General features: G+C 48.6%; 1 protein-coding gene across 4 annotated transcripts; it reads right to left on the bottom strand.

The window, feature by feature from the left end:
* Window positions 1-6,332: 6,332 nt before the first annotated feature.
* On the bottom strand, window positions 6,333-23,102 carry Plaur (plasminogen activator, urokinase receptor). Of its 4 annotated transcripts, none has more exons than XM_047529516.1 (7): window positions 22,896-23,095; window positions 20,754-20,865; window positions 17,980-18,122; window positions 10,540-10,689; window positions 9,858-9,992; window positions 8,321-8,467; window positions 6,333-6,879 (listed from the first exon to the last, which is right to left on the bottom strand). In XM_047529516.1, the coding sequence occupies exons 1-7, from the start codon at window positions 22,966-22,968 to the stop codon at window positions 6,623-6,625; spliced, it is 1,017 nt and encodes a 338-aa protein (XP_047385472.1). In that variant the 5' UTR covers window positions 22,969-23,095; the 3' UTR covers window positions 6,333-6,622. The 4 variants fall into 4 exon arrangements, with proteins under 4 accessions (XP_047385472.1, XP_047385473.1, XP_047385474.1 ...); XM_047529517.1 differs by having other exon boundaries at window positions 22,712-23,009; XM_047529518.1 differs by lacking the exon at window positions 8,321-8,467 and having other exon boundaries at window positions 22,896-23,102.
* Between the last annotated feature and the right edge of the window lie 3,604 nt (window positions 23,103-26,706).

Genomic DNA, 26,706 nt, shown 5'->3' on the forward strand with positions numbered 1-26,706 from the left:
CCCCCCGCGCCCCGCCCCCTGCCCGCCCGGGGGCGGGGCGCCGAGGCCGGGGCGGGGCCGGGGCCCAGAGGGGAGGGAGAGGGAGGGGGGGCCGGAGAAGAGGCCGAGACAATGGGGGGTGAGGGCAGAGAGCGCGGGGGGCGAGCGCCCCGAGACCCGGAGGGGAGCTGGGCGGGAGCGCGTAGGGGGGACGCGAGAGCGCGACAGCGTGGCGGGGGCAGGTGAGGGAGGCGGGTGAAGGCTAGAGGTCCTGGGGACCGTGTGAAGGTGCAAAGGTGATGTGAGTGAGGGTGGGGACATCGTGTCTGCGAGGGAGGCCGAGTGCTGTACTAAAGGTGTGCTCGGGAGGGCGCTGTGCAGGGGTGTGCGAAGGGGCGGGAAGGGGTTGCGTGAGGGTGGGAGGCTTGGGGTGCCGGTGCGTGAGAGGGGAGAGGGGTGTGCGTGGGTGTGAGCACTGCGGGAGGGAAGTGATGCGGAAAAGGTGAGTTCCAGAGGTGTCCTGCGGGCAGGTGAGGGTGAAGGTGAAGGCGTCTAGTCTGCTGGAGGCTGGCGGACTGCAGGGGTCTGAGCAGCACAAGGATCTCCCAAGGCGGAACTGGCTCAGGCAGCGGGTGGGTCGGTCCTGACCCCGAAACCTCGTGTTTCCGCCCAGTTCCCCGGGTAGGCCCCCTGAAAGCGAACCCACTGGAAAGAAGCCTGAATCCTCAGCCCCAGGGAGGGGGAGGCTCCTGTGGACACCTCCCAGGCCCTGGCGTCCCGGCTTCCCACCCTTGTCCACCTCCTTCCTGCCCAGTCTCTTCTTGTTCTCTCTGCCCTTCCCGTTTCTCCCCGCATCCTTGATTGAGATCGACTCCTTTATGCAGATTTCGGTCTCTTCCTCTCCTGGGAGTGGGTTTCTCTGAACACACTTCCGTGGGAACCTGATGACCTGGTGCAGGATTGTCACGGGCTCAGGAAGAGTGAGAAACCATGGAAAATAGGATGCCTTAACCTCTCGCATGCCTGACTGACCGTCTGGTAAACTGAGGTCCAAATATGCCAGTTCTGAAAATTCTTGCTCTTTCTTTATCTCCATCATTTCTAAAAAAATAAAATTCTACATCTAGGCCGACGAGAGTTAGCTCCCTAAACTCTTTCTGTCCAGTTTTGGGCTCTGAGCATCCTCTCCATCCTCAGTACCACAGCTCTTTTTCAGTTCCCCTTTACCAACTTCTGTGGACTGACGAAGAGGTCCTCGGGCTGAGTAATCTCTAATCCTTCTTTCTGGGCTTCCATTCTGTGACTTGGGTCAGGTGGAAGAGAAGTGTTTGAACTGCATCTGGGACACTGATTCAGGGATATACTAACTAGTCCACTTTCTGTTGCAAATAGCACAATGCTACAGACCGGTGAGTTATAAAGAGAGGAGGTTTATTTTGGCAAGGTCAAGGGACTGCATCTGCTGATGGCTCTTGCTCTCAGAGTCCCCATGTGGCACAAGGGAGTGCACATGTCTCTTCTGTTCTCTCCCCCTCTTCTTATAAAACCACCAGGATTCAGTCATGGGGATTCCACCCTGATGATTTTTATCTAATCCTAATCACCCCCAAAGTCCCCACCTCTAAATTAATTGGATTAAATTTCCACCCTCTTAATACTTCACGATGGGGGTTAAATTTCAACACAGGAAGGTTCGAGAGATGCTCAAGCTATATTCAAACCAATGACCAGGGGTGGCTCGGAGTTGCCTTTTCTCACTAGAATAAATAGGCACCTCTCAAGGCTCTTACAGACCCTGCTTGACCCCGCTGTGGGGCATGCTGGGAAATACTGGTTTGGTTCTTACCTGTCATCTTTGGGTCCCATCATTTCTCCCATCTGAGGACACCAGGAGAGTGGTAGTCTTGTCCCTATCCTAACTCAGGGTAACTTTGTTAGGATTTTGGCACTGGTCCACATGACTGAAAGTCCCGGATATGACTGGCTTCCCATGATCTGGTCTTCTGTCTGTCCTGAGGGTGGATGGCTTTCCTCAAATTGCAATATGACCGGCCAACACCCCAGGGGCCAGATTCACAGAGGCAGGGAAGAGATAAAGACAAATAAATAAAGGAAAAGAGCTAGACATAGGGAAATAAGATGGGAAGAAAAGGGTGAGAGAAGAAATTGACTGAGAAACTCCCTTAGCAGCTCTTCATGGTGGCACAGAACAGTAATCCCAGCGGCTCAGGAGGCTGAGGTAGGAGGATCACCAAGTTCAAAGCCAGCCTCAGCAACTTATGCCCTAAGCAACTTGCCAAGACCCTGTCTCAAAAAGAAAGGAAGGAAGGGAAGAAAGAAAAAAGAAAAGAAAAGAGCTGGGGATGTAGCTCAGTGGTAAAGTGTACCTCAGGTTCAAACCCCAGTATCAAAACAACCAACAAACAAAAACAACAAACCTCCCTCAGCACAGTGGGGAACTTTGAGTCCCTGACTAAAACTTCCTGAAGCCCTGAAAACCAAAAACTTATACCCTAAAAGCCCCTGACTCACTTTCATTGGCCCAGATAATTCCCCTTACCTGATACCTATGGCCAAGGGCATAGGATTATGCATGAACCCTAGATTCTGCCTCCCAGTTAGAAGAAATCCACTTCCTTCTTTTTTTTTTTTTTTTTTTTTTGTTTTTTTCTTTCAGTTTGGGACTGAATCCAGGGGCACTCTACCACTGAACCACACCCCAGCCCTTTTATTTTGAGATAGGGCCTCACTAAGTTGCCCAGGCTGGCCTCAAACTTGGGGTCCAACTGCCTCAGCGTCCACAGTCAATGGGATTATAGATGTGCACCACCACGCCCAGCCGAAATCAGCTTTCTCCTCGCAGAAATGGATATTGGGGAAACAACTACTGTACCACGGCACAGGGGAGGGAATGGATTCTATGTGTGAATTAGTCATTCTTGAGTTTTCAGGTCATATATATGCAGACTTTCAATAGTTGTCTTTCAGGTGCCATCGTCCCTCCGCCCCACTTCGCTCCTTCTTAAGAGAACACTGTTTTTGTCCAGACATCCACCCTGTACCCTTCTTCAGGTGATAAGGAGGAACCCACGAGTAGATTCTGAGTATTCTTTTCTGAATAATGTTTTGTTCCATTCTTCCTTCTGGGGATTACTTTGGGCATGGGCATATGAAGCAGGTCAAGCAAATGAAACACAAAGCTAAGTCTGCCTGGAAGTTTGAAAGTAAGTTGTTTTTGTTTTTTTTTAAAGAGAGAGAACCAGAGGGCTAGGGCTGTAGCTCAATGGTAGAGCGCTTGCCTAGCATGTGTGAGGCACTGGGTTTGATCCTCAGCACCACATTAAAAATAAATAAACAAATAAAATAAAGATATATATCTCCAACCTAGAATTTTGTAGGTAGCAAAACTGAGAGAGAGAGAGAGATTCAGGAAGAAATGGCTCTATCGTGATTGCCTCTGAACATGGGTGTTGTATCTGCAGCTGAAGCAGCCATCTTGAACACAAGCCTAAATGTGTCATTTAGGCCATGGTAGAACCATTGAATTAGTCAACCCAGGAACTGCCTGCCCTACCTCATAATCTTTTATTATGAGAGATAATCAATTTCCTCCTTGTTTCTACCTTTTTCAGTTGGGTACCCTGTTACATGGCTGCCATATTGGCGGTGACTCACATAGACTACACTGAGGTGGATCTACTTGCCCATTAAAGCATTAAATGATAGAAACTTTTGTCTTCAGTCCCCACCCCCGCCCCACCCTTCCTTGTGGTAGGATCTCTCTTACACGTTCTTTTTTCCCAGCTATAGTTGACTGGGTGGCATACCATGGGAATGGCAGGAGCAGTGGATTCTTGTGTTTGACCTGAACAACTGCATATGATGTTTTCCCTGGTCCTAGTAGAGGGGGCTATGGGCAGAGCCGTGAACCAAACTGGACACAGTCAGTCTTTCAGCTAAAACTTTAGAATCGAGACTCAAGCAGTCCTCCGTACTTAACATTTCAGTGGGCATATTTGTCTAGTATGCGTGAAGTAGAAGAGGTAATCTGTACAGAGACAGAAAAATAAAAATAAAATGGAAGCCCAGGAGGTAAGAGAGAGAGAGAGAGAGAGAGAGAGAGAGAGAGAGAGAGAGAGAGAGAGAAAGAGAGAGAGAGAGAAGAGATTCTGATTCTGAAAGAGGGAGACGATTTTGATTTCACGTAACCTTTCAATTTTGTAACCTTTCAATTTTGTTTCCTGTCCTGGATGAGACCTAGGTCTTGCGTGGATTCTAAACTTCCAATAATGTTGTTTGTGCTTAAATCAGCATAAACACATTTTACTTCTTGCAACCAAAGATCCTTGAACAAAAACTCAGAGGTCAGTAATTCAGGCCTTTTTTTTTTTTTTTTCTCCTCCCAGTACTAGGGATCAAACCCAGGGTTTTATGCATGATGGACAGGTGCTCTATTACTGAGCTATATCCCCAGCTCTCTTTTTTAAGATTTTATTTTGAAATAGGTTGCTCAGGCTGGCCTTGAACTTTTGATTGATCTTCTCTCAATCTCCCAAGAAACTTGGATCTCAGGCAGGCATGCACCATCACACCTGCAAATTACAAGGTCTTGATCAGAGAAATATGGTATAGTACTTAAGAGAAAATTGTCCCTTCCCTCAATGTCTGCTGGAAGGCATTATGGGACATGTATTTCTATTCTCTGATCCACACCGAAGGTGTCATGAGAGATGTATCCCTAGTTTCAATATCTGTTGTAGGATATTGATATGGGTAAGATGAAATTATCTTCAGTTTTATATATGGAGTATCTCTGAAAATGTCACCCTCTCTCTCTGCTGTAGAGCATTGTTATGGTTTGAATAAAAGGTGTCCCCCCCAAAGCTCAGGAGACAATGTAGCAATGATGAGGGGTGAAATGATTTGCTTATGAGGGCTGCAACCTCAGCAGTGGAATCATCCATTTGATGGGTTACTATCTGGAAGATACTACCCTACTGGTTAACTGCAGGCAGGTAGGGTGTGGCTGGTGAAAGTAGGTCATTGGGGTTTATGTTTCGTCCCTGGCATCTCCTCCTCTTCTCTCTCTCTGCTTCCTGGTTGCCATGAGTTGACAGCTTTCGCTGTCATGCCCTTCTTCTATGATGTTCTGTCTCCTCTCAGTCCCAGAGCAATGGAGTCAGCCAACCATGGGCTTAACCTCTGAAACCATGAGCCAAAATATACATTTCCTCCTCTAAATTGTTTTTGTCGGGTATTTGAGTCACGGTGACCAAAGCTGACTAACACAAGCACCATGAAAAATAAAATCCTGGCTCAGTTTTTGTTGGAAGACATCATCAAAGATGTAGTCTTTCCTTCCTTCCCTTCTTCTTCATCTGTCCTGTTCCAGATATAGTCTGGGCACTAGGAATATGGTAGTGCATAAATAAAAGTCTTTGTCCACCGTGACAGTTTTAACAGGGAGAGTTAGCAAACAACAAACCCAAATATGACTGTCCCCATTAGCCATTGCTAACTCACCCAAACCCACCAAAACTTAGTGGTATAAAACTAAAACCTTTGTATTCTATGATTCTGTGGGTCAGGAATTTGGGCAGGATGGGTTGGTGTATGTCTAGCTGCCAACATGGTCTGACTTGAATAGCTGGAGATGGATGGGATGCTCATCTGGGGTCTTGTATTTGAGGCCTTGGTTTTGGCTGTTGGTTGGTGTTGAGGATGTTGAATTGTGGCCTCCTCAGATATATATTGGGGTTCTAACCTGTGTAATGATGTATCTGACTTTATTTGAAAATAGTCTTGGCCAATATGACTAAGGCAGTGATTAAATTGATCAATATTGGACGAGGGTAGTCCTAAATCCAATGATGGATTTTCTTTTAAAGAGAGATAGAGTGGGCTCAGTGATGCATGCCGATAATCCTAGCTATTCCCAAGGCCGAAGCAGGAGGATCACAAGTTCAAGGCTAGCCTTGGCAATTCAGAGCCTGTTTCAGATTTTAAAAATAAAATTAAAAAAGGGCTGAGGATTTACCTAGGTGGTAAAGTGCCCGTGAATTGGCATGGCTCTGCCGATACCTTGGTCTTGTGTTGCTAGCATCAGAACTTGGAGAGAAGTTTCTGTCATTTTAAGCCAACACCAAGTTTGTAAGTGTGTAGCCATGTGTTACAAAGCTCTGGGACACCGATACAGCTAGGGTTCCTGGTTCTTCTCCATATTGTATCTGTGGGGCTGCTTGTCCACAGCCTGACCTCTAATTTCAGAAGCCTGCAGACCCTGTCCCCCAACCCTACGAACCCAGCATTCATCCTCCCAGAGACAGATGTTAAAGAGAACAGACCTAGCTTGGTACACTATTAAAAAATTTATTTACATACAAAATAAATAATATGAATATTAATTGAAATAACAATAATAGTAGCAAAAATATTAATAAAACCAAGGGCTCTCCTGCACCTGTAGTTTTCCCCAACTTTTCTCCCATAGTTCTCAGGAAAAGTTAGTGAGATGTCTTCTGAGCTGGGAAAGCCAAGGCCAGGCCCGGAGAGGACAGCACACTGGCACCCAAGTCTGCAGGGACGGGAGCTGAGGTAAGGGAATAGCGCCACCCCGGGTCCAGCCAGGGTAGGGGCTTGGGGTTCAGGTCCAGAGAAGAACACCTCCCCATAGCCTCATGGTCACCAGCAGAGTGATGGTAAGGCTGAGGTGGGCAGGGCCAGGCTGGTGGGGGGCACCACCACTGCGGTACTGGCCATCTTGGACTGGGTGGTTACAGCCACTGTTGGAACAGCAGGAGACATTGAGATGGGTCAGGCTGAAGGCGTCCGCCACGTGGGAGCCCTGGCACCAGGAGGCAGTCGCACAGCCTCTTACGGTGTAGCTCTGACTCTCCAGCCCTGAGGAAAGAGAAGACTGAGTGAGACTCCCAGCTCTCCCCCTGGGCCTGGAATTCCCAAGTGGGTGACGTAGGATCTTGCAGCGGGTGCCATATCCACCGCCACCTGGGGAAAGCAGTAATTCTCAAAGTATGGCCCAGGGACCCCCGGTGGTTCCTCAGGACCATTCCAGGAGTCTGTGAAGTCAAAATTATTCTCAAAATATGGGACTGGGGTTGTGGCTCAGTGGCAGAGCACTTGCCTTGCATGTGTGAGGCACAGGGTTCTCTCCTCAGCACCACAAAAAATAAATAAAATAAAGGTAATGTGTTCATCTACAACTAAAACAAATTTTTAAAAAATTATTCTCAAAACGGTGCTATATTTGGCTTTTTAAATCTCAAGTACACAGTGGGGTTTTCCAGAAACTCCAGGACACATGATGTTGCAAGAAACTGATGTAGAAGCAGAAATGAGAATACGTGTGTCTTCTATTAAGCCAGACCTCAAAGAGAGTTGCAGCACAGTAAAACAATGCCAGCCTTCCCATTACTTTATTTTTGTTTTAATACTTGAGATTGAACCCAGAGGCTCTCTAACACTGAGCTACATCCCCAGTCCTTCTTATTTGTTATTTTAAGACGAAGTCTCACTAAGTTGACGAGGTTGGCCTTGAACTTGCAATCCTTCTGCCTCAGTCTCCAGAGTCACTAGGATTTCAGGTGTGTGACACCATGCCCTGCTTACGTTTTTCTGCTTTGGAAAACACAGTCATTTTTTTATTTAAAAAATATTACTTATGTTAATGTACAATGAGAGTTTTTCTGTTATCTTAATAAGTAAATATAAATTATGTTGTTATAAACTTATTAATAAACTTTAGTTTTGGTTTTCATTTCTCATCAGTACATATCTACAGATATAACTATCGTAAACAATTTTTGAGAGGTGAAGGAGTCTTGAGGTCAAAATGTTTCTGCTGGGCACGGTGGCACCTGTAATCCCAGTGGCTCAGGAGGCTGAGGCAGGAAGGTCGCAAGTTCAATCCAGCATCAACAACTTATCAAGGCTCTATGCAACTTATCTTGTCTCAAAATAAAAAATAAAAAGGGCTGGGGATGTGGCTCAGTGGGTTCAATACTAGCACCAAAAAAAAAAAAGTTTGTCTTCAAATGTTAACCATTGGAATAGAGACACCTTCCTAGGACCTGAGATGTCCATAGGAAGTCCCACACACCTACAGGAAGTCCCCACCCCAAAGAAGTCCACACCACTATGGCAGGAGTGTCCATTTCCTAATGGATAAGTCTTAACTCCTTACTACAATTTGAACCCTCCTGAAGGAAGTCCCGCCTCTTCCACAGGAAGATCCACCTTGGTTAAGTTCAGCAGGAAGCCATCCTCCTTCAGAACCTTCTCACCCCCAGTTAATGTCCCCTTCCAGCTTTCCAGAGGGCCTCACCATTAGTGCCCGTGGCTTCTAGACAGTGATTCATGGGACCATGGCAGTCGATAAGGGAAGTCTCTGTGGAGGAACATCCGTGGGTGCTGTTGCCCTCACAGCTATAACACTGGATGCCATTTGGTGGCAGGTTTTGAAGCTCCAGGACTAAGAAGACAAGAGACACAGAGACCAAGGAAATGAGAAAGTGGGTCCCTCCCAAGTTTCCCCTCCAGGATGCCCAACCCTCCCCAGAGACATCGTAGAGCCACCTTGTGGTCAGGATTTCAACAGCACCTTCTTTTAGGGGTGGATTCTCTTAAGTCCATGGCAGAAACCCAACTATCAGCTCCCCATGAACCCTGCATCTGACCAGGCACCATGCCTGGCCCTGGGTAAAGCAACTGTGTGAGATGAAATTGCCTCTTCCCCTCTTGAACTTACCGTTTAGAGCGATACTGTCTGATATGGCAGCTACCGGCCAAATGTGGTGACTTAAATTAATTTGTGTTAAATATAATTTTTTAAATTTTCTGTTTTTTTTAATTTATTCTAATTAGTTATATATGAGTGTTAAATATTATTTAAAACTTCAGTTCACATTTCAGGTGCTCCATAGCCACATACAGTAGTGGCTACCATATTGGAGTAGCACGGAATTAGACATTTCCATAACTGTGGAAAGTTCTGTCAGACAGAAGGGTGGGAGAGATATGCACTGTAATGGGGAAGATGGGTGTGGAATTTGCTCTGAGGATGACATGTGAAAGCTGAGATTTCATGGATGAGAAGCGGCTCACATGAGCTCATGGAGGAGATCTGTTCCAGGCGGAGGGTGGCCTGCATGCAAAAGCCATGGCAGTTGTAGAAGTAAATGAAGTAAATAAAGACCTCAGTGGACAGGTGCAGACTCTGCAGGTCATCGCAAGGCCTTTGGGTTTGTTTCTAAGAGGAAGGGGGAGTCACTGAAGTGCTTGAGGAAGCAGCGTGATGCGACCACATTCACATTTAAAAGTCACTCTTGCTGCTGTGTTGAACCCTGGCTGTAGGGTGGAGGCAGGGAGACCTGTGAAGTGGAAGTGGCCACGGAGGTAATGAGTGGTGGGCGGAGTGGAGAGATGCAGAGGCAGGAAGCATGGGCCTCTCTGAGGGATTGATGGTCTCACTGAATTCTTACGAAATTCTTTGAGGAAAGGCTTCGGAGTTCCTTTTTTTTTGGGGGGGGCGGTACTGGGGATTGAACTTAGGGGTGTTTAACCACTGAGCCACATCCCCAGCCCTTTTTGTATTTTATTTAGAGACAAGGTCTCACTAAGTAGCTTAGGGCCTCACTCACTAAGTTGCTGGCTTTGAACTCACAATCTTTCTGCCTCAGCCTCCCAAGCTGCTGGGATTACCGGCGTGTGCCACCGCACCTGGTTTGCTAGGCCCGTTTTTCAGAGGGCACATGGACACTCAGAGAGGAGTGGTTTGTCCAAGAGTGGGTAATGGGAGAGTCTGCCTGGGTGAACCTCCCTGTCCCAGACCCAAGCCTCACACCGGTTCCCATGCCCCTTACCTGGGCCCCTGTTGCATTTGGTGGTGTTACAGCACTTCAGGAAGTGGAAAGTGTGGTTGTTGTGGAAGCCAGTGGGGCCTGGGCAGCCAGGAAGGTAGCCACAGCCCCGGGAGTGTTGCTCATCCTTTGTGTTTCCTGTGGGGTCAAGGAGAGAGGTCAGAGGTCAGATTGTGGATGAGAGACCGAGACTGGGTTTGCCCACTGCAGTAGGCATTTGGCCATTCTCTGCTTCTCCCTTTATCCCTTTGCCATTTTATTTGGAGTAGCCATATAGCTTGCCAAAAGACTACATCATCGTCATGTGCTGAAGTTCTGGCTAATATGATATAAATGGAAGTGCTTTATGGAACTCCAAAAAGGAAAACTCTTACAAAATGAGGAGTCTACCTTTTTGGCCCCTTCTTGCTTCCTGGAACTTGGACATGAGGCCTGGAGTTCTGGCAGCCATATGGGACTATGAGGCCATCTTTAGAATGAAAGTGATATGTAAGAAATGAGGAAACATCTGGGTTGCTGGTGACTCCTGAATTATCCTGATGACCCTGGACTATCAATATCTGGATTTTTTTGAGTGAGAGAAAATTAAAACCTTGCTTAAATCACTGTTAGGTTGGGATCTCTGTTAAGTGCAGCCTTGCGGGGAGGCAAAGCAGAGAGGAGTTGCTGGCAGGTGGGGGCTCACCTTCCAGGTCGTGGGTCACCACCTCAATACACTGTTCTCCAGGGTAGCGGCATTGCAGGCTCTGCTCCCGGCCCCTCTCACAGCTCATGTCTGATGAGGTGCAGGAGACACACTCAAGGAAACGGCCATAGGGAAAGGTGCGCGCCCGGCCTGATTGGAAGAGGGACAAGAGGTGGTTCTCCTTGGGCTGAGTCCTGGAGAGTCTGCTCTCTCGAGTCCTCACCTCAACATCGGTGCCTCCTCCTTCTACCACTCAGCCAATCATCATGCCCTGCCCAACTTTCTACCATCCCATGGTTTCCAGCCCCATGGCCCGTCCAGCTCAGATCGTCCACTCCAGCTTCCTCCCTGGTCTCTGGGTTTCCACTCTTGACATCACCATCCCAACCCAGTGCATCCCACAAAGCTCTAGACGGATGTTTCCAATACTCATGTCTTTTCTTGTGCTCAAAGCCATTTCATGACCGCATCCTTCCCTAAGAATGAAAATCCAAGATCCTAAGTGCAGCATTCAAGTCCCATTAAAGATGGAGTCCTGGCCACCTCTCCTGCCTCATCTCCTTCTAGTAGCCCCTCAGACTATTCCACAGTGACCTCCCTTGGTCCCCAAACACAGGTCGCCTGGCTTCCAGACCATCGTGTATGCTCTTGCCTTTGATTCACTTCGTACTTTCCCTGACTTCCACTCATTCCTCAGAGGCCATCTCCAATCTCACCTCCTCCAGAAGCCCTCCCTGACCCACAAGTCTGGATCAGGTGTCTCCTCTGAGCTGCCCACTCCGGCTCACCACTCTCTGGCAGCAGCTCTGCCTCCCCCACAGAACTGTGAGCCCCAGGAGGGCAGGGCCAGGATTGTCAGGGTCACTTCAGTGTGCCCACCCAGCACAGGGCCTGGGCCAGAGGAGATAGTCAACAAATATTTGTTAAATACGTGAGTAAATCAACACTTAGAATTGTTCTGTTCTTCTCTGTGGTAGCCAGCCTCCAAGATGGCCTCCAGTGACTTCTGCTTCCTAGTATTCAGGTCCTGTGTAGTCTCCTTTCTCTAACATGTAGGGATGACCTCTATAACCAATAGGACTTTGTGAAAATGTGGCTAAATCATAAAGGATGTTACAGCTTCTTCCTCTCGGATCACTGGATTTGGTGGAAACCAGCTGCCATATTGTAAGGATGCTCAAGCAGTACCATGGAGACTTCTACGTGTGTAGGTGGAGACCAAGACCTTTGCCAAAGCCATGTGAGGGGATCTTGCCTGGGAGTGAAGTTACCTTGGGAGGCTTCAGATAACTGCAGCCCTAGGTGATATCTCAACTGCAAGAAAGACCCACCTTGCTAAGCCACTCTGGGATTCTTGACCTCCAGATACTTTGTAAAATAACACATGCCCATTTTTTGTTTTAAATTTTGTGGCAATCTGTAATACAGCAATAGACACCTCATATACTATTTAATTGCCTGAGAGATCCAAGTGTCCCTTGATTGATTCATGATAGCTTTGCCTTTCACACAAACCTTCTGGTCGGAGCCAACTGGATCAGTTACTTTTCCCTGGAAACACTGGGTCCTTCCTCTGCCCAGACCTTGGCTCACACCATTTCCCAGCCTGGCATGTCCTCCCCTTCCAGACCCAAGCTATCTGAGCTGAGTTGGGGCCAAGACTTAAAGAAGGGATAGGACTGTGTGAGCCAAGGCCCTCAACTGGCAGGCTAGCTGTGATTAGGTGAATCATGGCATCCAAAGCCAACTCATCTCCCTCAAAGAAAAATACCTAAAAGGCCAATAACCCGTGTCTTCTCACATGAACTTCATGAGAAATGAAAACGCAAATTTCCTCTGTAGCCAAGAGAGCTGTCTCACCCCACATACGGGTCTTCCTGTGGACTCTTCTTCCTAGGCCACTCTTCAGGGCTCCACCTTAGGGCCTTTGCATTTCTCACAGCACAGTTTCTCTCCCATGTTATCTGTCAACGTGGCTTCATTTCTGTCCCTCTGCAGGTCACTCACAAACTTGCCTCCAGAAGTCTGAGCTCCAGACCTACACACCTAACTGTCTCTTGGGTGTCTCTTGGCTGTCCCCACCTGAATCTCCACCTGCTGAGCTATGGTTTGGATGTGATTTTGTCCCCTATGGGTTCATATGTCAGAAGCTTGTCCTCAGTGTAGTGATGTGACAGGTGATGGAAATTTTAAGAGGTGGAGCCTAGCTAGGCGTGGTGGCACACCCTGCAATCCCAATGGCTGGGGAGGCTGAGGCAGGAGGATTGCAAGTTCAAAGCCAATCTCAGCAACTTAGTGAGGTTTTACCCAATTTAGGCAGGTCCTGTCTCCAAAGTAAAAGGACTGGGAATGTAGCTCAGTGATAAAGTGTCCCTAGGTTCAATCCCCAGTACCAGGGGGAATAAAATAAGAAAAAGAGAGGTGGGCCTAGTGGGAAGTGGTTAGATCATTGGGGTCACTGTCCTTGGAAGGGATTATCTTGGTTCTTATGGGACCCCCAGTTAGTTTCCAAGAGAGTAAGTTATTATAAAGAGCAAGCTGGGTCCCTCCCCAAACTCGGGCTTCCTGTCTTGCTCTGTGATCTCTCTCACACACACGCTCCTGCCATGATGCCATCGACCATGAGGTGATCCAGAGCCAGGACCATGCTGTTTGGACTTTCTGCCTCTAAAACTGTGAGCTAAACAAAACTTTATTTACAAAGTACCCAGACTCAGGTATTTCATTATAATGATGGAAAACTGCCTAATACATGTCCCAAACTAAATTCTCCATCTTTTTCTAATACCTGCTCCTTCTCCTGAATTCCACATTTCTAAGGTGACTATCCAGAAACCTGACTGAGCCCTTGATTCTCCACATCTGTGCCTTGGTCTGGATACTTCTACCATCCTGTCTTCTAGTTTGTTTTGTTTTGTTTAGTTGCAGCACCAGGGATTGAACCCAGGGCCTTTTGTAGGCTGGGCAAATATCCTACCACTGACTTACATCCCCAGACCCTTTTATTTTACTTTGAGTCAGGGTCTCACTAAGTTGCTGAGATTGATCTCCTTTATAATCCTTTTGCCTCAATCTCCCTAGTCACTGGGATTACAGGCATTTGATGCTACGTCTGGCCAGAATTCATTTTTAATTGCCAGGCCTGTCTTCTAGTTCTTGAATCCTTTTGCTCTGCTGTTTCTAATCTCTACTAAGCACATCAAGACGTCCAGAGAGTTCTTCATTTCAGTCACTTTTTTCTTCTTTTGTGGTACTGGGGATTGAACTCAGGGGCACTTAACCACTGAGCCACAACCCCAGCCCTTTTTAATATTTTATTTAGAGGCAGGGTCTCCCTAAGCTGCTTAGAGCCTTAATAAGTTGCTGAGGCTGGCCTTTAACTTGTGATCCTCCTGCCTCAGCCTCCCAAACCACTGGGATTACAGGTGTATGCCACCATGTCCAGCTCAGTCACTGTTTTATCTTTTCTATTTGACTCTCTTTAGAAATAGAATCTGGCCAGGTACAATCGTACACACCTGTAATCCCAGCTTCCAAGATACTGCAGCAGGAGGATCCCAAGTTCAAGGCTAGCCTGGGCAATTTAGCAAAATCTTTTCTCAAAATAAAATAAAATGGGTTGGATGGTAGCTCAGTGGTAGAGTGCTTGCGTAGTATGTGTGAAGCCCTGGCTTCCATCCCCAGCACTGAAAAAAAAAAAAAAAGAATTCCAGATGCTCAGACTTATCTTCCCCATCTCCACAAAAAAAAAAAAAAAAAAATTTAAAAATTTTTTTTTTTAATACTGGGGATTGAAGTCAGGGCCTTGCACACTCCAGGCAATACTCTACAACTGAGCTACCTCCCCAGCCCCCCTTTTTTTGCAGTGCTGAGGATGGAATCCAGGGCTTCACATATGCTAGGCAGGCACTCTACCACTGAGCTACATCCCCAGCCTTGGATGGGGGCTTTTTAAGGGCCGGTCCATTTCAGTTTTGCCATTACCCCTGGGAGCGCCTGGGTGGTTTCCAAAGGCTCTTCAGCTTGGCACCTGTCTCCCAGCATCACATGCCTGCTGGAAGTTTGGCTCGATTCTGTGGCTTCCCAGCTATTTTTTGCTGAGTTTCTTGAAGTCTCACCCTACGCGTGAGCAGCTTGCCAATGGCTTGAGGGAAATATGTTTGCAGGTCTGGGGACTCCCTTTTCTGTGGTCCCATCTATTCCAGGATTGTGCTACCTCTCCTCTTCCAGACACTCTGGCACCCCCAGACTCCAACCTGTCTCCTCTGTCTAGCGACTCTCTCTCCGGGCGGGCCTCCATTTCCCCTTCTCAGCAGCGAATTGCAAAGTACTCTCGGGGAAAAGCCAGGTTGCCCCTGAAACCCAACTTCTGAGCTTCACTGGTTTCCAAGACCAGTGCCTCAAGTTTCTCCCTCCACTGGCTGCTCTCCAGTGACTTCGAACAATTGCTTGTCATTTGTCCAGTGTTTACAGCTGTCATTGGCAGACGCATTACTCTGGCATAAGTGACTCCATCGTGGTCAGAACTGCACGTCTCCACCCGCATTTCCCCATCACTAATGTTGGGTCGGACTTGAGCCGGGGCGTGGGAGGGCGCAGGACAACTGGCAACCCACTGACAGCATCAGGCAGCCGGCGCCAGAGAACAGCCAATCAGACGCGGGCAGATACACCTTAGAGGTGTCTGGCAACCGCCCGTCAATCAACGGAGTCCCCAGCCAACACCAGGGGAACACTAAACCCTCAAGCCTTCCCCCGCCTATTCCTGCCTATGAAGACCTTGGGCAGCAGGGGCCACGTGCGATTTTTTCCGGCTCTCCACCCTGACCTGTACCCCCGGGGGCTCGGGATTTCTCCCCAGAGCCAAAATCCAATAAAGCTTGGTTGGGTTGCTTTTGTTCGACTCCTGTTTGACCACCCGCCCTCGAGCGTACAACTGAGGCCTACGCCCACCCCACTGCCAAAGGGCTCTTCGACCCAGTCCTTTCTGTCCCTCTGCACAGCCACCCTCTTCCTCTGCCCAGCCTCACCACCTGCGAGTTGATTTCCCCTCATCCACTTTTGCTTCCCTCCAATCTGTCTCCCGTTCTGGTTTTTGTTTTTTTGTCTGTTTGTTTTGTTTTGTTTTGGGTGGCGCTGGGGATTGAACCCCTGTGCATGCCAGGCAAGCACTCTACCAACATTCCCAGGCCCCTGTCTCCCATTCTGAAGGCAGAATGATTGGTTCAAACATAAATGCGATTGTGACATCCCCTCCTTACGACCCTTCTGTGAGCCCCTGCTGTTCCCAGGGTGAAGTCTGTACTCCTCACCACAGGCCATGAGGCCCTGTGGAATATGACCCTGACAAGTTCACCAGCTCACCGCCCCCTGACCCGTGTTTTCTTTCCTCCAGTCTCCTCCTTCTCAGGACCTTTGCAGGGGTTGCTCCCTCTGCTGGAAAACCCTCTCCAGGGGCTTGTCTTCCACTCCTCACCCCTCAGGGTCTATCCAGTTCAGCTGCTGCTTCCTCTGGGAGCCCTTCTCTGAGCTCAGTCAAGACCCTGCTGTCCTCTCCCCTGCCTGACCCCTCTGCCTGTGCCTCCCAGGTCCTGCAGACCCACCTAGGGGTGGGTCTGACACCATATCACCCCACCCCACACACCGAACTGTGAATCCCTGGGGGCAAGACCCAAGGCCATCTTGATCAGTTCTGTGTCCTCAGCATTACACAAGTAAGAGTGTGGTTTAACCAACTATTGCAAGCTGTCATCACAAGATAAGATGGTATTAGAAGTGGGAAGAGGGGCATATGAATTACTAGATTTCCGAACTGACAGATGGTGCCCCAAGTTCCTTGTGGACCCCTGACCATACCCAACTTTCTCCCTAGAATGCTCATGTCCCCATGATCCATCAGCATGAAGGGTAACATCAGGCCCAACAGGGGCCCTTCTGGGATCTGTTTTGGCACTGACCATAATTGTTGAATATCTTGACTGTCATCTCTGAATAGATGCATTCCTTAGACCCAAGTATTAGTGCTTTCCTTAAGCACATTTATCTGAGAGGCGAAGCCAGTGTGTTCTCTTTTGACACTTCCTTAAAAATTGCCAGGTGCAGTAGGGCACGTCTACAATCCCAGTGACTGAGGAGGCTGAGGGAGGAGGATTGCAACGTCGAGGCCAGCCTCAGCAATTTAGCAAGACATTCAGTCTCAAAAAAAAAAAAAAAAAAAAAAAACATAAATAAAAAAGGATTGGGGATGTAGCTCAGTGGTAAAGCAACCCCGGGTTCAATCCCCAGAACCAAACTAAACAAATAAATACTCTAGATGACACTTTCTTAAAAGTGAACATCTAGCTTAGCCTGCTACTAGCTAAAAGTTTGTGGTTAGGATGGAAGAAAATCAGGCTGAATCAGGATGAATGAAGAAGGAAACCCAATGCTTACTAATGTCACTGTGACTGCACTGGCCTTTTATCAACTTCTTTCTTAACCAGGGCCAGAAAGAGGAATCCCTACTAACAATGCAACATGGGTCCCTTCCTTCCTCACTCTTTCCTCTCCTGTGGGGATTTTTGAGAATTTGACTCTTTCTAAGTCTTTTTCTACTGACCAGAGCCTAAAGTCATGAAAGTCTGCTAACGGGCGTATAGAAGTGTCTTTATTTATTTATTTATTTTTTTAATTGTCCAAATCAAGGACCAGGGAACTTTTCCAACTCACTGCAGCCTGTCTTATCCTCCTCATCCTCTCTCTCTCTCTCTCTCTCTTTCTCTCTCTCTCTCTCTCTCTCTCTTTCTCTCTCTTTTGTAACAGGGATTGAACCCAGGGGCACTTAACCACCGAGACACATCCCCAGCCCTTTTTTGTATTTTATTTAGAAATGGAGTCTCACTTAGGGCCTTGCTAAGTTGCTGAGGCTGGCTTTGAACTCTCAATCCTCCTGCCTCAGCCTCCTGAGCCCCTGAGATTACAGGCATGTGCCACCATGCCCATTTTCTCTCCTCTTTGGACTTAAGAACTTTGAGTTTCTGCTTGTGGCTTGGTCCCTCAGCATCTGTTGCTTGGACCATTTCCTGTCCCGATGGAAAAGTTAGATTAACAATAAAACACCAACGAGACACCTCATCTACCTCTCAAGCATGCGTGTGAGACTGTTAAGGGCACACGTCGCATCTTATACCGCACAACCGTCTGTGCAAACGTGTGGGCTGGGTGTGAGTTTATAATCGGGAGTAGAACTGGGGATCATTTGAGAGGAGAAGGGGGGTGATTTTGGGACAGGTTGGAGTTGGAGACAGCGTTGGGATCAAATGGAACTGGGGCTGGGCTTGGATGGGTTTGAGCTGGGGTGGGTATGGGATAAGGTATGCAGTTGGGGTGGTTGGGAGTGGGGATAGGACCGAGACGGTGATGAGGTGGGGCTGGCTGGGGGTCGAGGGCTGCCCCACTCACCAGATTTGGGCTGGTTGCACAGGTTGGATCCACACACGGTCTCCGTAAGGCTGATGATCTGCGAGCCGGCACGGTAGCTCATGGTCCTATTGGTTTTCTCTGAGTGGGCACAGCCTCTCTCCACCACCTCCAACTCTTCTTCACTTGTGAGGAAGGAATCTTTAGTGCCCCAGAGGCTCCCCTGGGCCCAGCCAATCTGTGACGCCCCCAGTCTCCCGACCGCCGGCTCCCAGGGCTAATCCTTGCCGGACCTCCCCTCTTTCCTCAGTCCAGCTCTGTGGTTTCTAAAGTTATCTCCTACCCACCTACTCTCTCTTAGTGACACTTCCACTGGGACTTTCTGGATCCATCTACTCCTTGCCCCTCCCCCCACCGCTCAGTGATATGCAGGGAGATGCCTCTAAGAGTAATCATTTTTAAGCTCCTGGGGATTGAGCCTAGGGACACTGAGCTACATCCCCAGCCCTTTTGTTTTATTATAATTTTGAGTCATTCAGTTGCCAAGGCTGGCATTGAACTTGCTAGTCTCCCATCTCTGGGATCACAGGAGCGTGCTACTGTGCTGGCTTCTAATTGTAATTTTTAGAAATGCTTCAAAAGTATAAGAGAATGATATAATAAATACTGGCTATTCAACATCCAACTTTGTAATATATTAGCATTTTGCAATATTTGTTTCTAGACTTTTTCACTTTATTTTGTGACAGTTTCACCAAGTTGCCCAGGCTGGCCTGGAATTTTTTTTTTTTTTTACTGTTTTTTTTGGGGGTACCAGGGATTGGGCCCAGGCCTGCTTAAGCACTGAATCACATTCCCAGCCCCTTTTTATTTTTTATTTAGAGACAGGTCTTGCTAAGTTGCTTAGGGCCTTGCTAAATTGCTGAGGCTGGCTTTGAACTTGGAATCCTGCGTCAGCCTCCTGAGACAGAGATTACAGGCATGCACCACCACACGCCTGGCTGGCCTGGAACTATCGATCCTTCTGCTTCTGCCTCCTAAATAGCTGGAATTGTGAAGCTGCATCACCACAGCTGGCCCAGATATTTTTAAAGGAAATGGAATAGAAAATATACAGGTACGCCTGTCACAGTGGTGCATGCCTGTAAACCAGCAAATCAGAGGGCTGAGCTAGGAAGATTACCAGGTTCAAGAACAATCTGGGCAACCCTGTCTCAAAATAAAATTTTTTAAAAATATCTTTTAGTTGTCAATAGACCTTTATTTTACTTATTTTTATGTGGTGCTGAGAATCGAACCCAGTGCGTTGCACATGCCAGGCTAATGCTCTCCCACTGAGCCACAACCCCAGCCCTCAAAAACAATTTAAAAACAAGGACTGGGGATGTAGTTCAGTGGGAGAGCACTTGCCTAGTACACGGGAGGCTCTGGGTTCAATACCCAATAATAGAAGGAAAGGAAGAGAGAGAGAGAGAGAGAGAGAGAGAGAGAGAGAGAGAGAGAGAGAGAGAGAGAGAGAAAGGAAGGAAGGAAGGAAGGAAGGAAGGAAGGAAGGAAGGAAGGAAGGAAGAAAGAAAGAAAGAAAGAAAGAAAGAAAGAAAGAAAGAAAGAAAGAAAGAAAAGATACAGTTAAAATGCCCTGTTTAGGGCTGGATTGTAGCTCAGTGGTAGAGAGCTTGCGTAGCATGTGTGAGGCACTGGGTTCGATTCTCAGCACCACATATAAATAAAATAAAGGGAAAAAATGCCCTGTTTACACTTCCCAAATCCAGCTCCCTCATGTTCAATCCAGAGGCACCCACCTGTAAGTAATTCTTACACTATGTATGCATAACAATATGTATTTTCTTTGTTTTATTACTTTTTTTTCCTTTTTGGTACTGGGGATTGAACCCAGGAACACTTTACTGGAGATCTTTATCCCAGTCCTTTTTAAAAAATTAGTTAGTTTAAAAATCAGGCAGGGAGTTGAGGTTGTCCTGGAACTTGCAATCCTCCTGTCTCAGCCTCCCAAGTTGCAAGCACCACTGTACCTGGCAGGTTCTCCCCTCCCCTCCCCTTTCCTCTCCTGTCCTCTCTTTCCTTTCCCTTCCTTCTTTCTTTCTTCAGTGGTGGGGACTGAACTCAGGGCTTCACAAAGGCTGGTAAGTGTTCCACCACTAAGCTGCATCCCCGGCCCTGTTTTCTATATTTTAGGCTAATAGGAGGTACACGCTGCAACATGTTTCTCTCTCTCTCTCAATGTTGTGCTTTTGCAGTGGGTCTATCTGTACACACCTGCAGCTTTAGTTCCTTTATTTCAAGGCTGCTAGCATCCCGTGTGTCCCTGCTACAGACTGTCTTAAGATTGTTTCCAATTTCTCATAGCATGAACAATGCCGCTAACATCCTTATACATGTGTCACTGGGCATACGTGACCAAGGGTCCTTGCAGTTCCTCCATTCCTAGGAGTTGAACTGCCGACTGTAGAGCACGCTAATTGTCATCTGTACTAAATGTTGCCAAATTGCTCTGGGCAGCATAGGTGCCCATTTACCCCATACCTCAGGGTCTGTGTCTCCACATCCTCACCAATCTGTGTGTTGTCAATATTCGACTTCATTTTTGGTGTTAGGGATGAAGTCAGGGCCTTGCTCCTCGCTATACCCACTATTCAGAATTTTAAATGACTGCCAGTCTGGCAGTTGTGAATGAGGTCTGTCTGTCTGTCTGTCTCTCCTTGGTTTGCATTTCCCTAATTTCTGGCGAGAGAAGTTTTCTCCATCACTTGCATTGCCTTCCCTGTCGCTCTTGGGCGGGGCAGGGGGAATCTCACCTTCCCCATATGTGCAGGACTGTGGTTCTGCAGAGGTCTTGGCCAAGGGCACACTCTTCCACCTGGTGGCACCCGCTGCTGTCACAGTGCAGGCACCGCAGGCCCCAGGAGGCTGGGGGAGGGAGAGAGGGAAAGGAAAGGAGCGATGGTTACACGTTGGGTCTCAGGATCTGCCTCCCCGCCTCTGCCCCTTGCCCCAGTACCCGGACCGTCTCCAGGCTCGGCCCCCGCAGGTTTGTGCTCCACCTTCTTCCTGCCCCTCGGTTGCAATGCTGGGTCCTGCTGCCGGTCGTTCCAATCTAACCCTGTCCCACATTCTCTGTCCACAAATCAATCCTTCCCCAGAGTCTCGCCTTGGCGGGTTTTCTTTGATTCTGTCCTTTGATTTCAGGATAGAGCGACATCTATCCTGAAAGTCCTACGCCCGGCCTCTCAACCAGGACGTTCTATCCCGGCTCCCTTTTAGTCCCTCCTCACTCCGCTCGCGCCCTCGGTTTATTCCGCCCCTTAAACTCCACTAGGACATTCCAGCCTCACCCTACCCATTTCGATCTTGAGGTTCTGCCTCTCTCCCGGTGCCCTTCTGTCACTATCCTCGCCTCGCCACTCACCCCCAGGTTCTACTCCCCTCCACATCCTCTCCGCCACCTTCCCTTTCCACCTATCGGGTCTTTCTAAAAAATAAAGGGAAAAAAATGTTTTCGGTACTGGAGATTGAACGCAGGGGCGCTTTACCACTGAGCTAGCCCCCAGTCCTTTGTATTTTATTTATTTACTTATTTTCCCAGACAGGGTCTAGTTAAGTTGCGAAGCTGGCTTTGTATTTGTGATCCTCCTGCTCAGCTTCCCGAGTCCCCGGGATTAGTTCTTTCTAAAATTCTAACCCCACCAGTCAACTCTTCCTATCCCCAATTAACCTAATCTCGGTGACGTTCTGTCCCCGCCCCTGGCTCCTCCCCGATGTTCTGTCCCCGCCCCTGGCTCCTCCCCGACGTCCTGTCCCCGCCCCTGGCTCCTCCCCGACGTCCTGTCCCCGCCCCTGGCTCCTCCCCGATGTTCTGTCCTCGACTCTAGCTCCTCCCCGGTAGTCTAGTCCCTCCCTCCAGACTCTCCTCCTAAGTTTTAGACTGGCCCTGTTGCTCCCCCGAAGTTTCTGCTGTTGCTCTCCAGCCCCACCCCGACTTCCTAACCCTGTCCACTTTCCTACTCCAAGGCCCTATCCCCGCCAACAGGCCTCCCCAGACATCCCTTTCACCCCCAGATTCTGAGTCATTACTCATTCTCGGCCCCCCGCGGTGTCGAGAGCGTTATAAGTTATTCATCGCAGCAGCAGCTGCACCACCACCTCATCCCCGCCACACCATTACCATCTGGACCTGACTCAGTATCTTCTCAATTTCCTCTTATTTCTCAAACCCATTGCCCTACGTTTTCCGGGGGAAACCGTCGAGACTTTCATGTCAGTGAGTGGTTAGAGAAAGGGAAGTGTCCTCGAGGGACGAGCCCAGGGGTCCTCAGCACCTGGCTCTAGACGCTTGGCCCCCGTCTCTTTAGACATTTTGTAAAATGCGACGCTGTCCTCCCTTATCTCTCAAAGGGGGAGCCAACAGAGTAGGGAGCCTCGTGGGGCGTCGCTGCGGGGCCAGAATCCCACTTAGTTTGAAACTAACGGAGTTTAGAAGAGCGACTGGAATAAACGATCGCCCTTGTTAAGTTAAAGACCTCCGTTCAAGTAATCTTCCTTCTTCCTTCTTTCCTTTCTTCCTTCCTTTCTTTTTTGGTACCAGGGGTTGAACCCAGGGGCGCTCAATCCCTGAGCCACATCCCCAGCCTCTTTTGGTTTGTATTTTGAAACAGGGTCTCGCTAAATTGCTGAGGTTGGCTTTGAACTTGTGACCCTCCTGCGCAGCCTCCAGAGTCGCTGGGATTACAGGCGTGAGCCACCGCGCCGGGCTCACCTTTAGGATTTCCTGAGCGCATACGGTGTACCAGGTACTGAGCCACGTGGGGTCTAAGGAGGATTCTTCTTCTCAGTGCTGAGAACCGAACCTTCCGGCTCCAACTCACCAGAATCTGCCCCACGTCCCCATCCGACCCTGCTCGCAGCAGCGGTGTTGCAGGGCGGGGGCACCCAGCCCCTACCTGGAATGCAGGTCTGAAGCAGCAGCAGCAGCAGCAGCGGCAGCGTAGGTGGCGGCAGCAACGGGTGGCCCATGCTCCGGTTCTCGGCCTCCCGGTGCCTCTCCTCTGGGTCTGGCCTCCAGGGAAGGAGACAGTTTTGTGGCCCTGGGGGCTCCTCCCAGACGTTTTGCTAAAGATTCAGTCACCGCAGATGCGTGGGCGCCTCCCCTTCCTCCCCCTGGGTCTCCCCATCTCTCACAAGACTTCCCCTCCCAAGGGGCGGGGACCGGGCAGTAACGTGGCTTGTCCATGACTCACGGACAGCGGTCACAGCTCTGTCATTAGACTGCCTGGGTTCAAATCCCACTTCTTCCTCTTCCTGTTCTGGATCTTGGGCAATCACTCTTCTGAGCTGTAAAATGAGGATAAAAACATGGTAGATTGAATGTGACTGATTATTAGATAATACTAGATTTTGTTTTTTTTACCTTTATTAGGGGTGTTGATGGTATTGTGATTATGTGGGGAAATGCCTTTATTGCTCAGTTGTACTCTGAAATATTTGGATGTGAAATGACATGTCATTTACCCTAAAACATTTCAGCCCAAAATAGTAGATATGTCTGTTAAGAAAAATGTTTCCCAATTACTTGGGGAAATTGTTCTTATTTTTTACAGGGGCTCACTGAAGTATTCAGGAGTGAATATCCTCAGTGTCTGTTTGCTTTAAATACTTTAAAAGAAAATAAAGGCAAAAAAAAAAAAGGCCAAATATTTGCATTAATTATATCAAATTTACAGGTATATGTAAATTTTTCTGTTTCTAAAGGTGTATAATAAGACAAATAAAACAGTAAAATAAAATGCCAAAAAGATGCCTCCTGTTTCATGGTACTTCCACCAATCGAAGCAATTTAAGGCAGGGGAAATGTCCAGAACAGTTGCTGGTCACTGTGGAAGGCCAACACATTCCTTCGGCATTGACCAAGGACCTGCTTTGTGTTGGGCACTGGTCCAGGATCTGGGACACAGCCGGAAACAAAGTGTGGTTCCCACCCTTGTGCCACTGTCCCTGGGGAGCAGGTGTAGATTATCTCATCTTCCACTGTGATAAAAGGCAAAAAAACAAAGCAGGCTGAAGGAGATACGAGGGTACAGGTGAGGCGTGAGCTGTTTTAGGGGGGGTGATCCAAGGGGCTTCCCAAGCTGGTGGCATTTGAGAAGTGGGGTAAGGAATCTGGCAGATGTGTAGGCAAACCTTTTCAGGGAGAAAGAACCAGGAGTGCAAAGGCCCTGGGGTGAGAATGTGCCTGATGAGATCTAGGTCGGTGGACAGAAGGGTAGAGCACTAACTACCTCTACATAATGATTACCTTATTATGATTCTTTTTAATTCATTGAAACCTTGAGCTATTACTTTTAAGATAAAGTAAATCCTTTCTTCTAAGAGGCAGCAGGGCCCAGTGGTTCACTGGGAAGATTGTCCCCAGACAGTTTAAATTTCAGTGAACCTCACCCTGGCTGGGTCACCCCGAGCCAACATGGTCCTCTATTCTGAGCCTGTTTCCTCATCTGGAAAACGGGGCACTTCTTGGAGTTGAAGTGAAGTCTGAACAAGACATTACAGTGAATGAGGCAGGGAAATAGAAAGTGCGTGCTGGTCTAGGCAGGTTTGAGAGCTAGCTGAGCCACATGCCCCAAATGACCTTGGGAAGATGCATTCCTCCACCAATCCTCAGTTTTCCCACCTGTAAAATTAGTCTGGGGTGGGTGGGAGGCATCTCTCAGTGAAAAGAAAACCCAGGGTTGAGGACTTTCAGAGCTCTGGGGTCTGGAACCACTACTCCCTGGTGGGTGACCTGGTGGCTCTAGACTGTTATTTCCTTTTTTATTTAAAGAATAAGGGAAGTCACTTGGAGCCCACTCATCCCTACCTGGAACAGCTCTGATCTCTTGAACTCTCTCTCCCCGCTCTGTTTGTCTCTGTCTTTGCCATTTTCTATCTCTGTTTCCTTCCTTTTCGTCGTTTCTATCCCTCTCCCTCCCTCTCTCTGTCTCTCTCTGGCTCCGTCACATTCTCTCTGCCCCTTGTCTTTCCTTCTGCACTCTCCTGTCTGTCTTCTCTGTCTTTCTGTCTGCTTCTCCCCTCTCAGTCTCTCCCTGCTGTCTTCTCTCACTGTTTCGGAATCTGTCTCTCTGACTCCTTCTCTGTCTCCCCTCAAGTAGCACACACCTGTAAGGTTCCGGGTGACGTAATGAGGGAGGGACAGGCAGGGGTCAGGGCCCTGGCATCTGAAGAAAAGTGGCAAGAATGTCCCTTCCTTCCACCCAGTGACTCACCTGGGCCTCGCCCAGCCGTGCCTGCCTGGGGGGCTGTGGGTGAGGCCCTCGGGTTTTGGGGCTTCCCCCAGCCTAAGGAGAGGAGGATTTTGTGCAGAGATAGAGACAGTGAGAGAGCAGAAGAGACGAAGCAAGGCAGAGACCTGGGGATAGCAAGAAAGACTGGAACAGACTGCGAGGGGGACAGCCAAGGGGTCAGAGGCACAGAGAGAGAGACGGAGTGGGAAGGACAGCATGAGGGAGACCGAGTAAGAGATGGGGCAGAGCTGGGGGTGGGGAGGAGAGGCCAGGCAGAGCAAGAATGTGACCTCCAGTCGCCCTCAGAGAGACAGAGACACTGAGTCTGTGACTGTGCCCTTGTGCCTGTGTGTACATGTCTTTGGCTGGGACTCGCTCACTCTCTTGCTCCCTACCCTGAGGAATGACCAACCCCTGGCCTGGCTGCTTGGGAGGGCCCTTCTCTGGCTTGGGGAGGGTGTGGTAGGGGCAGGGCTACCTGGCCACCTCCTGGACACAGAGGAAGAGCTGGGAACCCCTCGAGTCCAATACCCTTCTCTTTCCAGTTTCCAGGCAGAGGTCCAGAGGGGAGTCTTTTCTTGGGGGGCATTGAGGGTTGAACCCAGGGGTGCTTAACAACTGAGCCGCACCTGCAGCCCCTTTCTTTCTTATTTATTTATTTACTTTGAGATGAGGTCTCCCTGAGCTGTTTAGGACCTCACTAAATTGCTGAGGCTGTTCCCAAACTTGGTGATCCTCTTGCCTCAGCCTCCCAAGTTGCTGGGGTTATAAGCGTGCACCACCGAGTCCGGCTCAGAAGGCAGTTTCTTCCCCACTCAATTTTGTTCTGTGCTTGTGTAATGCTGGGCACAATTCCAAGGGCCTTATCTATATTATTGGTGAATCCTTACCATGTTCTATTTTACAGATGAAGAAACTGAGGCTCAGAGAGGTGTGGTAGGCTGAATAATGCCCTCCAAAGATATCCAGGTCCTAAACTTTGAAACATATTGATGTCCCCTTACAGGAAAAAAAGGGTCTCTGCAGGAGAGATTAAATTAAGGATTTGTGTGTGTGTATCAGGGATTGAACCCGGGGGCACTGAACTCAAGAGCTACATTCCCAGAACTTTTTAATTTTTTTTTTTATTTTAAGGCAAGTTCTCACTAAGGGACCTGATTTAGAAATAAGCTTGTTGTAGAGATGATTCGTTAGGATGAGGGTGGACTCCTCATCCAACATGACTGGTGTCTTTAGAGGGTGGCATGTGAAGACAGAAGCACAGGAAGGTGGCCATGTGACAGCGAAGGCCAAGACACGACTGACGCCCTTAGAAGCCAAGCAGCACGCAAGATTGACAGCCGATCACCAGGAGCTGGGAAGGGGTGGAAAAAGATCCCCACCCCAGGGTTTGGAGGGACCACGACCTTGCTGGCACCCTGGTCTTGGACTTCTTGACTTCAGACTGGTAGACAATCAGCTTCTGGTGTTTTAG

This window comes from Sciurus carolinensis, chromosome 16 (assembly GCF_902686445.1).
Source record: "Sciurus carolinensis chromosome 16, mSciCar1.2, whole genome shotgun sequence".
Classification (NCBI taxonomy): Eukaryota; Metazoa; Chordata; class Mammalia; order Rodentia; family Sciuridae; genus Sciurus; species Sciurus carolinensis.

Coding starts and splice junctions, on each gene's coding strand:
- Plaur (XM_047529516.1), bottom strand. CDS start 22,968: ATGGGCCACCCGTTGCTGCCGCCACCTACGCTGCCGCTGCTGCTGCTG. Junction 9,993..10,539: donor GGTGACCCACGACCTGGAAG/GTGAGCCCCCAC, acceptor TTGACCCCACAG/GAAACACAAAGGATGAGCAA. Junction 6,880..8,320: donor AGAAGCCACGGGCACTAATG/GTGAGGCCCTCT, acceptor CTCTTTCCTCAG/GGCTGGAGAGTCAGAGCTAC.